Source organism: Triticum aestivum, chromosome 1D (genome assembly GCF_018294505.1).
Source record: "Triticum aestivum cultivar Chinese Spring chromosome 1D, IWGSC CS RefSeq v2.1, whole genome shotgun sequence".
In the NCBI taxonomy this organism is placed as follows: Eukaryota; Viridiplantae; Streptophyta; class Magnoliopsida; order Poales; family Poaceae; genus Triticum; species Triticum aestivum.
Window position 1 is genome coordinate 110318649 of NC_057796.1, and position 15093 is coordinate 110333741.

General features: G+C 50.5%; 1 protein-coding gene across 2 annotated transcripts in view; it reads left to right on the forward strand.

Moving 5' to 3' along the window:
- Nucleotides 1–185: 185 nt before the first annotated feature.
- The window catches only part of LOC123180626 (uncharacterized), a 20828-nt gene continuing 5920 nt past the window's right edge, over nucleotides 186–15093 (forward strand). Inside the window, exon 1 of one of the 2 annotated variants that reach the window (XR_006491163.1) lies at nucleotides 186–711. Coding sequence is in view for 1 of the 2 variants with exons in the window: in XM_044592707.1 (XP_044448642.1) it covers nucleotides 4164–4538 (375 nt within the window). In the remaining variant the exon portion in view is untranslated. Of the gene's footprint in view, nucleotides 712–4068; nucleotides 4539–15093 lie in introns of those variants that run through there. The other variant, XM_044592707.1, reaches the window with a different exon arrangement.

Below are 15093 nucleotides of genomic sequence, written 5' to 3' on the forward strand. Positions count from 1 at the left end.
CATGAAAATTAAATGGATATGATTCTTAAAAAATTAAATATGAAGACCCTCTTTTCTAGAGTTAGGGGCTTTAGAAGTGCTTGGCCCGATTAGCAAAGGGGACGTGCTTAGGCCTGAGAGTGCAGCGCGAGGCATGATTGCTCATGGCGTGGCGTGCCATGCCAGACCGTTTGGCCAGCTCTGCTCTTCAGCGGCTAGTTCATCGTTTCACATCGCCTAAATTTCGCTCGATATTGTCTAAACTAAGACTCTCCACATCGTCTAAACCTCAACTTTGTTCGACATTGTCTAAACAAAACTGTGAAGTTTAGACCATTTGCTGAAAACTGTGAGATTTGGAGAGGGATTCTTGTGTATATTGAATTTTAGACAATCAAAATATACACGGGGAATCCTCTTGCGAGTGGAATGCGGAGGCGCAGCGATGCGAGAGAGAAAAGCTGTCTCGCACGTATGCTGCTGCTGCTGCTGGCCAGGAAGGGGAGGAAGTTCAGACCCACCGGGACTGGAAGCATACTTGATGCGGTGCCGCCAGGGCCGATGCGACCGCGGGACGGCGACGGTCTTCCGGCGGACAGCGGTGCCGCCAAAACGGCTACGAGGCGCTGCGGCCCCGTCCTCTACGACGGCGGCGAGCGAGCCTGATACCGGAGCCGACCGACGAGAGCGGTCGCGGCGGGGCCGTCCACCGGCGGCTGCAACGGGCGACCGGTAAATCCAAATCGCGGAACCCTCGGCTTCGTTGTCCTTTTTCTTTAGCAATATGGGTGAATCGTGTTTGAGATTCTAGGTTTTGACAAGGTCATTCACCAACTAAATTGCCTAAATAGCACTGATCGTATGCAATACATCCAGCATAGAATGCACACAAACAGATTTAACAGAGACTCCTGCAGGCTAGTCCTAGTATGAAATAATTGTGGGATCAGTCTCTCCCAAAATGTCATCCTTGGATGCTTCCCTCAAAGATAATTAACAGAAGATATATGCTCACAAATTGCAGTGATTATGGGCCATAGAAGCAGGTCCATACAAATATACTTCTCTGTTCCAAAATATAGGTCGTTTTAGCAAGCTCCTTTAGCTTGCTAAAACGACTTATATTTAGGACGGAGGGAGTACATGGGATCAGTCTCTCCCAAAATATAATTCTTAGATGCATCAAAGATAAGTTGCAGAAAATAAGTTACAAATTGCAGTGATTATGGACCATAGAAGAAGGTCCATAATGTTGTTCTCATAAGTATCATATCTTAACCTTAATGGGTACTGCTTTGCCTTCAGACCGAGATATAGTTTAGGGTGATTGGTGACCTTCATGCAATAGCTTGAAGCAGTCTTGGTATTGGGGGTACTTCAAGTTCTAACAAACCCTCGAGGATTTGAACCACTTCTCCCATGGTCGGTCGATTGGATTCGCCATCTTGGATACACCAGCAAGCCACCTTGCAGACCCTCTCAACTTCATCCAAGTTAACATCACCATGCAACTTGTCATCCAATAAGCCCGCAACGTCCCCCGCTAGGAAGTTTCCTTGCAACTTGAACCGGGAAATATGACGAATGATCACCAGTGCTGCTATTCTCCTTACATGTATTGTTGCTACGACCTGATACTATTTCAAGCAACATCACACCGTAGCTGTAGACATCCACTTTTGGTGTAATGGCCACTCCACTGATCCATTCAGGTGCAAGATAGCCTATAGTTCCTCTAAATGTAGTCAAAACGCTGCTAAAATCCCTCCCTAGAAATTTGGCCATACCAAATTCTGCAACTTTAGGTACAAATGAGGTGTCAAGAAGTATGTTCTGTGGCTTGATATCACAGTGTATGATACAATCCCTGCAACTATCATGCAAGTATGCTAATCCTCTTGCAATTCCAAGGGCTATTTGGTAACGGACACTCCAGCTTAGTAACTTTGTATTGCTGCGGAAGAGATGTACATCGAGGGAAAGATTTGGCATGTATTCATACACAAGCAGTCTCATACTGCCCTTGCAGCAAAAGCCAATTAGTTTAACCAAATTGATGTGTTGGATGATTCCAATTGAACTCACTTCGGCTCTGAATTCCTTCTCTCCCTGACGGACACCATCAAGCCTTTTCACCGCAATAGCTGTAGAGTCAGTTAGTAACCCCTTGAATACAGATCCAAAGCTCCCTCCCCCTAGCTTCTCTGAGAAATTTTTGGTTGCATGTTGCAGATCAATGTATCTGAAAGCTACAATTCCATTGCCACCTTGTGCATTATTGTACATGCCGGTAGTGTGCTTCCTTTTGCTCCTCCATATCAGCAGAAACCACATGACAACTGCCAACAAAACCAAAGCAACGGCACTTGCAGCAGTAGTAGCCCAAATAACCCCCTTCCCTCTCTTTGTATTTCTCCAACTTTCTGCATCCTTGGCAGAGATGCGTAAGTAGAGAACCTCTTCATTTCTAGTAGTTCCAATATCACCTTGTTTGATGTTAAGCAAGTCATCATACCAGAGGGAGCATCTGTTGCTGTAGGAATATGCAATGCAAGAGCAATTATCTAGGCAAGCTTGTGCACAATGGTCTATGCTCCCAACAGCTTCTATAACTATGGGCATTGCAGGCAGTTTGACCTTTGTCATGGGGTAGAACTTGTCAGTTGTTGCATTTCTGCTTTGATTCCTGGCACCGCAGTCCAGTGGCACATTTCTTATGCACCCGCCAGATCGGTCCACTACCTTCCAATCCTTAGGTGACCTTATTGAGAAGCCCTTCAAGCAATCACACACTTGGGCTGTGTTGCTGTTGCAGATTGTGAATGGTCCACATGTAGCATAGACATCACATTGATCTTTAGGCTGGGTGAAGACCGTCACCCAATCTTGTGAACTTTCAACCCAGATGAGTTGCTTTTCCTGTCCAGTAATGTCCAAAAGGCTAACAGATATCAGCTTGTCATCTGTAACATTTTTTATGAAATACTCCTCTTTGTCATTGTTGACAAATTTAAATGTAAAAAGATTGGCTCCATTCATTTCTGGCATCGAGTTGAAGTAATGACCATTCCATTCCCCACTAGAGTAATATACTATGGACGAGTTGCATAGTTTGTAGAGGAATTGGCCAGGACCAGTTGTATCTAATTCCACACAATAACGGCCAGGAGCTGGATCAATCAAGCTCTTCTTGGAAACAAGGTGACGGATCAAACCGGTGACCTTATCCACGCCTTGCTTTGCACCAGGGAGCAGACCATCAATAGGGTAATCAAAGCTCTGCCATATGACGTTGGATGAGTTAGATGCATCTCCTAAGATGAGGTTCCCATTGTCCATGAGCACAACTGTAGTGTTCTTGGCTGTGATATTAGCATGGGTCGACCAAATTGTCGATTTGGTGTCTTTATTTAAGATGACAAGGTTACCATCATCGGAGATCGTGAGCTCCGACATTTCAAGGTTTACAATTGGTCTGTCCCTATTTGCAACCCATACTGGGGTTAACTTGGGTATCTTACCAAACCATAAGCCTATGTACCAGTGAGCGGGAGTCTGTTGGGAGGAGTACTCACTGCCTGGTTGGAAGAAGCCGAGCACGAACTTGCCATTGCGAGAGACGAGCCTGTCATCGCCGGTGAGGCGATCACCGGCTAAAATCGTGCTTCTTGCTGCAGAACATGGGGTGTGGAAGGCGGAGATGAGAAGTATGAATAGGATGGCAACAAGAGGCATTGTGGTTGAAGGTTGGATGCGGTCCCGGGTCATGTTTTAACATTTGGGGGTGAAGAGTCCTATAATACACGGTAGTGTGATATGGTGACTGATACTACTTCTGTCATCTCACTGCTAATTCATGGTCTTGGCCTCTTTGGGCGGTGGACTATAACTTGACATTGAGGCAAAGTTGGGTGGCTGTGGACTAGGACTGGCGAGTGACGCATCCATTCTGAAATCTGGAAGAGGACGACGACATGGACGACATGCATCACGCATGTCATACGAGCGGACAGAGCATAACCACATGGGGGTTGCAGATAGAATATTCTACTGTGCTGCCCTGCTGTCAGGTTGGGTGACTGGGAAAGCCCCTATGACCGCTGTGTAAACTATAGAATGGTTTAACTGGTCAAACAAGAGACAGGGAATCTTGGATCCGGCGAGCTAACGGAGCCGAGCGGGCGATGCGGGGGGCGATTGGTGGCACGACCGCCGGGATCCCCGCGGGGCCGCCGCCCATCTCCTCCGATGATCGCCGGAAGGTGGGGGGCCGGTTCTGGGCCCTAACCGAAGATGTTGACGGCGAGGGAGACGAGGATGCGGATGCGGCGGCGCCGCCGTCTCCACCATCGGTGACTCCCTCGGACTTCCTTTGCGATCTTTTGAGCGCCGGGTACGACGAAGACGAGGTGGCTTCAACCGTTGACAAGATCCTCCCCGTCGATGATCCGGCGAGAATCGGGCTTCATGCGGGGGAGACAACGGAGATGTTGCGCCGAGTTGTTCACCGGCGAACGGCGGCGGCGGCGGTTCGACCCTGGAAGGGTCCATTGCCTAAGGTATGTCTTTCGAATTTGACCCTTTTTGATATGATTCGGCCGGATTCATGGACTTTGGTGAAGAGACGTAAGTTTGCACGCCGGAAAAGCTCTCGATCGGCGCCGGAGGTGACCGTGGCATCGTCGCCGGCGGTCACGGCGATTCAGATCAGAGACGCCCGCCAGGAGCGTTTGAATTTGCTCCTGGGCCGAGCCGAGTCACAAGCTGTTGGGCCGGTTGGCATTATTGGGCCGAGGTCTGGTGGGTATGAGGCCCAGCCGGAATCGATTCCAATCGATACTGAGGGGGGGGGGGCGCATGCACGTACCGATCGTCTTCGCCTACTCCGTCGCCGCGCCCTAGGGTTCTGTTGCGTCGAGCGCCGCGCCTGCGTATTGCGGGACCTGGCCGGGCTCGCCGCATTCCTCCTCTCGGCGTGATAGCTGGTTCTGGAGGTGCGCCCCTCCCGAAAAGCGGCCGCCTCCGCCTAGCGGGGCTAATCGGGCTAATGGGGCGCCGCCGCCGGGCCAAGGCAGTGGCCGGGGCACGCTGCCGGTGCCGGCGTCGGGTGCTGGATGTGGCGGCGTGGCGCTTCCCAAGGCCGCTGCGGGACGCGGGTCGGGTGGCCCTGGTGCGATACACTTTGATGGCGGGGCGCCCGTTCGGAGGCCGCCGGCTCCGGCCTTGCCGTCGGGCGGGCGAGGCGGGCCGGGCTCCGGTCCTCGGCCGGTGGCTTCCGGCGGTGCTGCGGTGGCCGCTGCGGGCCAGGGCGCTGCGCCACCAAGGCCACCTGTGGCTTCGGGTCCGCTGCCTAGACCGGCCCCTCCACCCCACGTCGTTGCTCGCCCGTCTCCGCCATCGCAGTCCAACGTCGGTGGTACTGTGGCTGCGCCCCGGGGTCAATGGGGGGATGACGGCTACGATGCCTATGGGGATGGCCAGCACCGTGGTTCTTCGTCCACGGGTGGAGGTCGTGGTTATGCATGGCAAAGCGATGGTTCGGCTGAGAGGCCGTTCTTGGGTCCTTCCGGTGGCTTCGTTGAGGGGCCTTCTGATCCGGGTAATCGGCAGCGAGGAGGTTTCCGTGGCCATCGTGGTGGTCGGGGCGGTCCAGGGTGCCGATACCGTCCACGACCACCGCCCCCACCTGTTGTTGTCGAGAAGATGACAGATAACGGGGCTGCCGAGGAGCCAGTGCTGACCGGTCACGCTATGGAGGTGGTGACGGCTCTTGCTACTGTTCAGGTTCCTGAGAACGAGGTTATGGCTGATGTGTCTGTGGAGATGACGGATAGGGCTGAGTCTGATAGGGCGTCCAAATGGGCGCGCAAGAAGGAAAAGATGCTTTGTTATCGATGTGGCGACAAGGGCCACTTCATTGCGGAGTATGTGGCTCTGCTTTGTGATACCTGCGGTAAGCCGGCACACGACTCTGGGGACTGTCGGATTCTGCGAGATCAGGCACCGTCGCTTATGATGTATGGAGTTTACTGTGCTGAGCTAACGTTTTTCGAGTCTCTGAATGAGCGAGAGGTTACTGATGAGACCCCGAGCATGACTACGGGGATTGTCAAGGTCACCAGAGGGGAGGTCTCTGAGACACAGCTCGTGCAGAGGCTTCGGGAGCTGGCCCCTGGGGATTTCCAGTGGGACCTCGTCAGCCTCGCTGATAAGATGTTCAGAGTTGAGTTTCCTTCGGTGGAGGATCTGCAGAGGTTGCTGAGTTTTGGGATGTGTAAAGTGCTCGGAACTGAGTGCATCCTTGAGTTTCAGGAGTGGAAGCAGGTGGAGCCTCAGGGTAAGCCGCTTACTCAGGCGTGGTTGCGATTTTCCAGGGCCCCCTCCAAGCCGTTGCAGGATGCTCGGGTTGTGGCCAGTTTGGGCATTTTGGTGGGGAAGCCTGAGCGAGTGGATATGGCGTTCACCAGAGCTCACGGGATTGCTCGGGTTCTGGTTAGTATTCTGAACGTTGAGTATGTGCCGGAAGTGGTTAAGTGGGCTTATCGAGGCATGATTTATAATCTGGTTATTGAGTTTGAGGATGAGAGCATTTTGGCTGCGACGGCTCACGGGTCCGACGTGGATATGCACGAGGGTGACGGCAGCGCGGGAGCAATGGAGCCGCCGGTCGAGGACTCTGGACGACAGATGTCCAAGGGACCGGGGTCCGAGCCCGCGATGACCGGGGATGGAGCGGCTCCACCCTCCTCGGTGCCTACGACGACTCTGAGATTTGGGTCCTTCGAACCCGCTTCTGCACCCCCGAGGTTGTGGAGTGAACGGGTTGAGTCCGAGGAGGCTTTTGAGCTCGTGTTGCCTGCCTTGGGGTTTGAGGATTCTGTGTGTTCTATTCCTGGGGTTCCTGGGGCTTCGTCAATCTCGGTCTGGGGAGAGGAGGAGGTGAGTCGGCAGGTGGCCACTCCCTCTCATGCTCAGCACGCTGTCCCTCCTCAGGGCGTGCTGCCGGTGTTCGTGGCTGGTTTGTCAGGAAGGGTCCCGGGGCAGGCGGCCTCGGGTTGCTCTTCTCCTGCAGAGGTAGGGGATTCGGGGCAGGTGGCACCCGTGTCCTTCTCTACGTTGGGAGGGGGCCTGGGGCAGGTGGCCTCGAATACCTCCTCTCCCGTCGCGTCTACCTCTCTGCTGGTGGCGACTGTGCCATCGGGAAGGGGCTCGGGGCAGGTGGCCTCGGAGCCTTCTTCTCCTGAGGCGCCTATGGTGGTGGCCTCTCCGGTGCTGGGTGGGGAGTTAGGGCAGGCGGCCCATGCACTCCCTTCACCCCGTCCGCCGCCGGCTCCGTCCTGTGGGGCGCGCCAGACGTCTGAGGCCATGGTGAGTGCCTTTCCACTTCCTGGCGAGTCTGCTGGGGAGTCCGTGCAGACGGTCCGGCCTAGCGGTTGGGGTGAGGTAGGAGGCCCTACCCCGGCCAGGATCTCTCGGGAGGAGGTTATTGCGTTTGGAGGGATTCAGGATCCGATGTCTGAGGGGCGACGGGTGAGTGGCCGTCTCCAGACTCAGCCGGATGTGGACGACATTCAGCAGCGGTGCGCCATGAGGGCGGCCAAGCTCCGTGACGTTGAGGTCACTACTGGTATGTCGGTTATGTTGGGAATCGTAGCATAATTTTAAATTTTTCCTACGCTCACAAGGATGCATCTATGGAGTCTACTAGCAACGTGGGAAAGGAGTGGATCTACATACCCTTGTAGATCGTGAGCGGAAGCGTTCCAATGAACGTGGATGACGGAGTCGTACTCGCCGTGATCCAAATCACCGATGACCGAGTGCCGAACGTACGGCACCTCTGCGTTCAACACATGTACGGTGCAGCGACGTCTCCTCCTTCTTGATCCAGCAAGGGGGGAGGAGAGGTTGATGGAGATCCAACAGCACGACGGCGTGGTGGTGGATGTAGCGGGTCTCCGGCAGAGCTTCGCCGAGCTTCTGCGAGAGAGAGAGAGAGAGAGGTGTTGCAGGGGAGGAGGGAGGCGCCCAAGGCTGTAGGTCGCTGCCCTCCCTCCCCCCCTTTATATAGGCCCCCTTGGGAGGGGGGCCGGCCAAAACCCATCTAGGGTTGGGGGGGCGGCGGCCAAGGGGTGGAAAGGGGTGCCTTGCCCCCCAAGGCAAGGGGGAAGCTCCCCCCCTAGGGTTCCCAACCCTAGGCGCATGGGGGGAGGCCCAAGGGAGGGGCGCCCCAGCCCACTAAGGGCTGGTTCCCTTCCACTTTCAGCCCACGGGGCCCTTCGGGACAGGTGGCCACACCCGGTGGACCCCCGGGACCCTTCCGGTGGTCCCGGTACAATACCGGTAACCCCCGAAACTTGACTTTCTATATATAATTCTTCACCTCCGGACCATTCCGGAACCTCTCATGACGTCCGGGATCTCATCCGGGACTCCGAACAACTTTCGGGTTTCCGCATACATATATCTCTACAACCCTAGCGTCACCGGACCTTAAGTGTGTAGACCCTACGGGTTCGGGAGACATGCAGACATGACCGAGACGCCTCTTCGGTCAATAACCAACAGCGGGATCTGGATACCCATGTTGGCTCCCACATGTTCCACGATGATCTCATCAGATGAACCACGGTGTCGAGGATTCAATCAATCCGTATGCAATTCCCTTCGTCAATCGGTATGTTACTTGCCCGAGATTCGATCGTCGGTATCCCAATACCTTGTTCAATCTCGTTACCGGCAAGTCTCTTTACTCGTACCGCAATGCATGATCCCGTGACTAACGCCTTAGTCACATTGAGCTCATTATGATGATGCATTACCGAGTGGGCCCAGAGATACCTCTCCGTCACACGGAGTGACAAATCCCAGTCTCGATCCGTGCCAACCCAACAGACACTTTCGGAGATACCCGTAATGCACCTTTATAGTCACCCAGTTACGTTGTGACGTTTGGCACACCCAAAGCACTCCTATGGTATCCGGGAGTTGCACGATCTCATGGTCTAAGGAAAAGATACTTGACATTGGAAAAGCTCTAGCAAACGAAACTACACGATCTTTTATGCTATGCTTAAGTTGGGTCTTGTCCATCACATCATTCTCCTAATGATGTGATCCCGTTATCAATGACATCCAATGTCCATAGTCAGGAAACCATGACTATCTGTTGATCAACGAGCTAGTCAACTAGAGGCTTACTAGAGACAGGTTGAGGTCTATGTATTCACACATGTATCACGATTTCCGGACAATACAATTATAGCATGAATAATAGACAATTACCATGAACAAAGAAATATAATAATAACCATTTATTATTGCCTCTAGGGCATATTTCCAACAGTCTCCCACTTGCACTAGAGTCAATAATCTAGTTACATTGTGATGAATCGAACACCCATTGCGTCCTGGTGTTGATCATGTTTTGCCCTAGGGAGAGGTTTAGTCAACGGATCTGCTACATTCAGGTCCGTGTGCACTTTACAAATATCTATGTCTCCATTTTGAACACTTTCACGAATGGAGTTGAAGCGACGCTTGATATGTCTGGTCTTCCTGTGAAACCTGGGCTCCTTCGCAAGGGCAATAGCTCCAGTGTTGTCACAAAAGAGAGTCATTGGGCCCGACGCATTGGGAATCACCCCTAGGTCGGTAATGAACTCCTTCATCCAGACTGCTTCCTGTGCTGCCTCCGAGGCTGCCATGTACTCCGCTTCACATGTAGATCCCGCCACGACGCTTTGCTTGCAACTGCACCAGCTTACTGCTCCTCTATTCAATATATACACGTATCCGGTCTGTGACTTCGAGTCATCCAGATCTGTGTCGAAGCTAGCGGCGACGTAACCCTTTACGACGAGCTCTTCGTCACCTCCATAAACGAGAAACATATCCTTAGTCCTTTTCAGGTACTTCAGGATATTCTTGACCGCTGTCCAGTGTTCCTTGCCGGGATTACTTTGGTACCTTCCTACCAAACTTACGGCAAGGTTTACATCAGGTCTGGTACACAGCATGGCATACATAATAGACCCTATGGCCGAGGCATAGGGGATGACACTCATCTCTTCTATATCTTCTGCCGTGGTCGGGCATTGAGCCGTGCTCAATTGCACACCTTGCAATACAGGCAAGAACCCCTTCTTGGACTGATCCATACTGAACTTCTTCAATATCTTGTCAAGGTATGTACTCTGTGAAAGACCAATGAGGCGTCTTGATCTATCTCTATAGATCTTGATGCCTAATATATAAGCAGCTTCTCCAAGGTCCTTCATTGAAAAACACTTATTCAAATAGGCCTTTATACTTTCCAAGAATTATATATCATTTCCCATCAATAGTATGTCATCCACATATAATATGAGAAATGCTACGGAGCTCCCACTCACTTTCTTGTAAACACAGGCTTCTCCATAAGTCTGTGTAAACCCAAACGCTTTGATCATCTCATCAAAGCGAATGTTCCAACTCCGAGATGCTTGCACCAGCCCATAGATTGAGCGCTGGAGCTTGCATACTTTGTTAGCATTCTTAGGATCGACAAAACCTTCCGGCTGCATCATATACAACTCTTCCTTAAGGAAGCCGTTAAGGAATGCCGTTTTGACGTCCATCTGCCATATCTCATAATCATAGTATGCGGCAATTGCTAACATGATTCGGACGGACTTCAGCTTCGCTACGGGTGAGAAAGTCTCATCGTAGTCAACCCCTTGAACTTGTCGATAACCCTTAGCGACAAGTCGAGCCTTATAGATGGTCACATTACCATCCGCGTCCGTCTTCTTCTTAAAGATCCATTTGTTTTCTATGGCTCGCCGCTCATCGGGCAAGTCAGTCAAAGTCCATACTTTGTTTTCATATATGGATTCTATCTCGGATTTCATGGCTTCTAGCCATTTGTCGGAATCCGGGCCCGCCATCGCTTCTTCATAGTTCGAAGGTTCACCATTGTCTAACAACATGATTTCCAGGACAGGGTTGCCGTACCACTCTGGTGCGGAACGTGTCCTTGTGGACCTACGAAGTTCAGTAACTTGATCCGAAGCTTCATGATCATCATCATTAACTTCCTCCCCAGTCGGTGTAGGCACCACAGGAACATCTTCCCGCGCTGCGCTACTTTCCGGTTCGGAAGGGGTGACTATCACCTCATCAAGTTCCACTTTCCTCCCACTCAATTCTTTCGAGAGAAACTCCTCCTCTAGAAAGGACCCGTTCTTGGCAACGAAGATCTTGCCTTCAGATCTGAGGTAGAAGGTATACCCAATAGTTTCCTTAGGGTATCCTATGAAGATGCATTTTTCCGATTTGGGTTCGAGCTTTCAGGTTGAAGTTTCTTGACATAAGCATCGCATCCCCAAACTTTTAGAAACGACAGCTTAGGTTTCTTCCCAAACCATAATTCATACGGTGTCGTCTCAACGGATTTCGATGGAGCCCTATTTAAAGTGAATGCGACAGTCTCTAAAGCATAACCCCAAAATGAGAGCGGTAAATCGGTAAGAGACATCATAGATCGCACCATATCCAATAGAGTGCGATTACGACGTTCGGACACACCATTTCTCTGAGGTGTTCCAGGCGGCGTGAGTTGTGAAACTATTCCACATTTCCTTAAGTGTGCACCAAACTCGTGACTTAAATATTCTCCACCACGATCTGATCGTAGGAATTTTATTCTCCTGTCACGTTGATTCTCAACCTCACTCTGAAATTCCTTGAACTTTTCAAAGGTTTCAGACTTGTGTTTCATCAGGTAAACATACCCATATCTACTTAAGTCATCAGTGAGAGTGAGAACATAACGATATCCTCCGCGAGCCTCAACACTCATTGGACCACACACATCGGTATGTATGATTTCCAATAAGTTGGTTGCTCGCTCCATTGTTCCGGAGAACGGAGTCTTGGTCATCTTACCCATGAGGCATGGTTCGCACGTGTCAAATGATTCGTAATCAAGAGACTCCAAAAGTCCATCTGCATGGAGCTTCTTCATGCGCTTGACACCAATGTGACCAAGGCGGCAGTGCCACAAGTATGTGGGACTATCGTTATCAACTTTACATCTTTTGGTATTCACACTATGAACATGTGTAACATCACGTTCGAGATTCATCAAAAATAAACCATTGACCAGCGGGGCATGACCATAAAACATATCTCTCAAATAAATAGAACAACCATTATTCTCAGATTTAAATGAGTAGCCATCTCGAATTAAACGAGATCCAGATACAATGTTCATGCTCAAAGCTGGCACTAAATAACAATTATTGAGGTTTAAAACTAATCCCGTGGGTAGATGCAGAGGTAGCGTGCCAACGGCGATCACATCGACCTTGGACATTCCCGACGCGCATCGTCACCTCGTCCTTTGCCAGTCTCCGTTTATTCCGTAGTTCCTGCTTTGAGTTACAAATATGAGCAACCGCACCGGTATCAAATACCCAGGAGCTACTACGAGTACTGGTAAGGTACACATCAATTACTTGTATATCACATATACCTTGGGTGTTGCCGGCCTTCTTCTTGTCTGCTAAATATTTGGGGCAGTTCCGCTTCCAGTGACCACTTCCCTTGCAATAAAAGCACTCAGTCTCGGGCTTGGGTCCATCTTTTGACTTCTTCCCGGTAACTTGCTTACCGGGCGCGGCAACTCCCTTGCCGTCCTTCTTGAAGTTCTTCTTACCCTTGCCCTTCTTGAACTTAGTGGTTTTATTCACCATCAACACTTGATGTTCTTTTCTGATCTCCCCTTCCGCTGATTTCAGCATTGAATATACCTCGGGAATGGTCTTTTCCATCCCCTGCATATTGTAGTTCATCACAAAGCTCTTGTAGCTTGGTGGAAGCGACTGGAGGATTCTGTTAATGACCGTGTCATCCGGGAGATTAACTCCCAGCTGAGACAAGCGGTTGTGCAACCCAGACATTCTGAGTATGTGCTCACTAACAGAACTATTCTCCTCCATTTTACAGCTGAAGAACTTGTCGGAGACTTCATATCTCTCGACCCGGGCATGAGCTTGAAAAACCAGTTTCAGCTCCTCGAACATCTCATATGCTCCATGTTTCTCAAAACGCTTTTGGAGACCCGGTTCTAAGCTGTAAAGCATGCCGCACTGAACGAGGGAGTAATCATCAGCACGCTGCTGCCAAGCGTTCATAACGTCTTGGTTCTCAGGGATTGGTGCTTCTCCTAGCGGTGCTTCTAAGACATAATCTTTCTTGGCTACTATGAGGATGAGCCTCAGGTTCCGGACCCAGTCCGTATAGTTGCTGCCATCATCTTTCAGCTTGGTTTTCTCTAGGAACGCATTGAAATTGAGGACAACGTTGTCCATTTGATCTACAATACATAGTGTAAAGATTTTAGACTAAGTTCATGATAATTGAGTTCATCTAATCAAATTATTTAACGAACTCCCACTTAGATAGACATCCCTCTAGTCATCTAAGTGAAACATGATCCGGGTTTAACTAGGCCGTGTCCGATCATCACGTGAGACGGACTAGTCAAGATCGGTGAACATCTCCATGTTGATCGTATCTTCTATACGACTCATGCTCGACCTTTCGGTCCTCCGTGTTCCGAGGCCATGTCTGTACATGCTAGGCTCGTCAAGTCAACCTAAGTGTATTGCGTGTGTTCCGAGGCCATGTCTGTACATGCTAGGCTCGTCAACACCCGTTGTATTCGAACGTTAGAATCTATCACACCCGATCATCACGTGGTGCTTCGAAACAACGAACCTTCGCAACGGTGCACAGTTAGGGTGAACACTTTCTTGAAATTATTATAAGGGATCATCTTACTTACTACCATCGTTCTAAGCAAATAAGATGCAAAAATATGATAAACATCACATGCAATCAAATAGTGACATGATATGGCCAATATCATCATGCTCCTTTGATCTCCATCTTTGGGGCACCATGATCATCTTTGTCACCGGCATGACACCATGATCTCCATCATCATGATCTCCATCATTGTGTCTTCATGAAGTCGTCACGCCAACGATTACTTCTACTTCTATGGCTAACGCGTTTAGCAATAAAGTAAAGTAATTTACATGGCGTTATTCAATGACACGCAGGTCATACAAAATAATAAAGACAACTCCTATGGCTCCTGCCGGTTGTCATACTCATCGACATGCAAGTCGTGATTCCTATTACAAGAATATGATCAATCTCATACATCACATATATCATTCATCACATCTTCTGGCCATATCACATCACATAGCACTTGCTGCAAAAACAAGTTAGACGTCCTCTAATTGTTGTTGCAAGTTTTTACGTGGTTTGTAGGTTTCTAGCAAGAACGTTTCTTACCTACGTATGACCACAACGTGATTTGCCAATTTCTATTTACCCTTCATAAGGACCCTTTCATCGAATCCGTTCCGACTAAAGTAGGAGAGACAGACACCCGCTAGCCACCTTATGCAACTTGTGCATGTCAGTCGGTGGAACCTGTCTCACGTAAGTGTACGTGTAAGGTCGGTCCGGGCCGCTTCATCCTACAATGCCGCCGAAACAAGAAAAGACTAGTAGCGGCAAGAAGAATTGGCAAACTCAACGCCCACAACTACTTTGTGTTCTACTCGTGCATAGTAACTACGCATAGACCTGGCTCATGATGCCACTGTTGGGAATCGTAGCATAATTTTAAATTTTTCCTACGCTCACCAAGATGCATCTATGGAGTCTACTAGCAACGAGGGGAAAGGAGTGGATCTACATACCCTTGTAGATCGCGAGCGGAAGCGTTCCAATGAACGTGGATGACGGAGTCGTACTCGCCGTGATCCAAATCACCGATGACCGAGTGCCGAACGTACGGCACCTCCGTGTTCAACACACGTACAGTGCAGCAACGTCTCCTCCTTCTTGATCCAGCAAGGGGGGAGGAGAGGTTGATGGAGATCCAACAGCACGACGGCGTGGTGGTGGATGTAGCGGGTCTCCAGCAGAGCTTCGCCGAGCTTCTGCGAGAGAGAGAGAGAGGTGTTGCAGGGGAGGAGGGAGGCGCCCAAGGCTGTAGGTCGCTGCCCTCCCTCCCCCCCTTTATATAGGCCCCCTTGGGAGGGGGGC